This window comes from Dipodomys ordii, unplaced genomic scaffold (assembly GCF_000151885.1).
Source record: "Dipodomys ordii isolate 6190 unplaced genomic scaffold, Dord_2.0 Scaffold15, whole genome shotgun sequence".
Classification (NCBI taxonomy): domain Eukaryota; kingdom Metazoa; phylum Chordata; class Mammalia; order Rodentia; family Heteromyidae; genus Dipodomys; species Dipodomys ordii.
In genome coordinates this window covers 1567940-1569385 of record NW_012267231.1, presented here as the reverse complement: position 1 = coordinate 1569385, position 1446 = coordinate 1567940, and the positions used below count along the sequence as shown (strand labels likewise).

The window sequence follows — 1446 nt, the reverse complement described above, 5'->3', positions numbered from 1 at the left end:
AGCCCCAGCCCCGCCGAGCCCCGCACTCACAGCCATAGTGCGGCCGGGCCACGCCCAGCCCGTCAACCTCCTCCGCGGCGGACATGGCGGCGGAGCCCCGGTCTCTGGCGAGGAAGCGGCGAGGGCCTGAAGACGCGGGCGACGGCGGCGGAGGCTCCTGCGGAGTGCGCGGGCTGTCGGGGTCCCCGAGGCCCCGCCCACCGCCACCGCCACCAGCCCCACCCTAGCGGCCCCGCCCTGCGGCCCCGCCCTGGCGGGAGTGCGGAAAGGGCGGGGCCGGCGACCATGGCCACGCCCTATTCGACCCCTCCCAGCCGCGTTGCACAAGCAGAAGGGGTGGGCCCAGATATGCGGGCTCGCCCCTATTCTATCCCGCCCTGGAAGCCCCGCCCAGCCTCGAAGCCCCGAGCGCCGATGGGGTGGGGCCCCGGTTGCAGGCCCCGCCCCCCTCTTCCAGCCCCGCCCTTCAGCCCCCGTTCCGGACAGGCGGAAGGAAGGAGGCGGAGCCGCCTCACCTACGGGCGCCTGGGCTCTCGGACGCGGGGCCGGAATGGCCGGTTCCGAGGGCCGTCCCGCGCTCCCGGGCCGCCGCCCCGTCTGCAGCGCCAGCGCCCAGGCTGGCCGTGTGGCAGGCGTGGCATGAGAGCCGCAGGGCCACGTCCCTGGGAAGACGGCCCTTCGGGTGGGCCCGGTGTTCTCCCCGGACGGCTGACCCGGCAGGAAGTGAGACTCCAGCCCGGAGCCGGGCGGAGGCCCGCCGGGCACCGCGAGCCTGCGCCGCACTCCCTGGGCCCTCCCGGCAGGGCCTGTGGTCCCTGCCGCCTCGGCCCTGGCGTGGAACACCTTGGGTACAGGAATGCTAGAAGGGCCGGCCCGGTGGGGGAGCGCGCCCAGCTCGCGGGAGGCCCCGGGTTCGATTCCCCAGCACCACATACACAGAAGACGCCAGACGCGGCGCTGTGGCTCAAGTGGTAGAGCTCTAGCCTTGAGGAACAGAGCCTAGGCCCTGGGTTCAAGCCCCAGGACCGGCAACAAATAAATACATTCTACCGTACTAGGGACAGGGCCCCGCATCCTGAGTGTATGAAGACCTCAGTTCAAACCCCAGCACCACCAAAGAGCAAGTAATGCACCAACTAGCTTAAGTAGCACCGACTCCATGAAGCCTTCCTTGATGGAGGCAGCAGAGCCCTTCTCTGGACCCCTCACACTTCCTTGTACTGAAACTCTAGACTTGTCACATTCATGCCTGTACCCCCAGCACGCAACAGAGGACCTAGAAGTGCCGGGTGTAGCATGTACTGAACCAAGTGAATAAACTAAAGAGATGTAACATGGAGTTGGCATATATTCCTGTTTCTCTGACCTAAGAGCAAGGACAGACTGTGCCTGGGTAACCTCCAGGACTAGATGCTGAAGTTTTATGGCTCAGGTTTCCACCACCTG

The 1446-nt window shown here is 67.3% G+C and overlaps 1 protein-coding gene across 1 annotated transcript in view; it reads right to left on the bottom strand.

The window, feature by feature from the left end:
• Positions 1 to 193, bottom strand: part of Iqgap1 (IQ motif containing GTPase activating protein 1) — a 73627-nt gene extending 73434 nt beyond the window's left edge. Inside the window, exon 1 of the mRNA XM_013012080.1 lies at positions 31 to 193. Coding sequence (XP_012867534.1) covers positions 31 to 85 — 55 coding nt within the window. The 5' untranslated portion in view covers positions 86 to 193. The remainder of the gene's footprint in view (positions 1 to 30) is intronic.
• Positions 194 to 1446: the final 1253 nt, after the last annotated feature.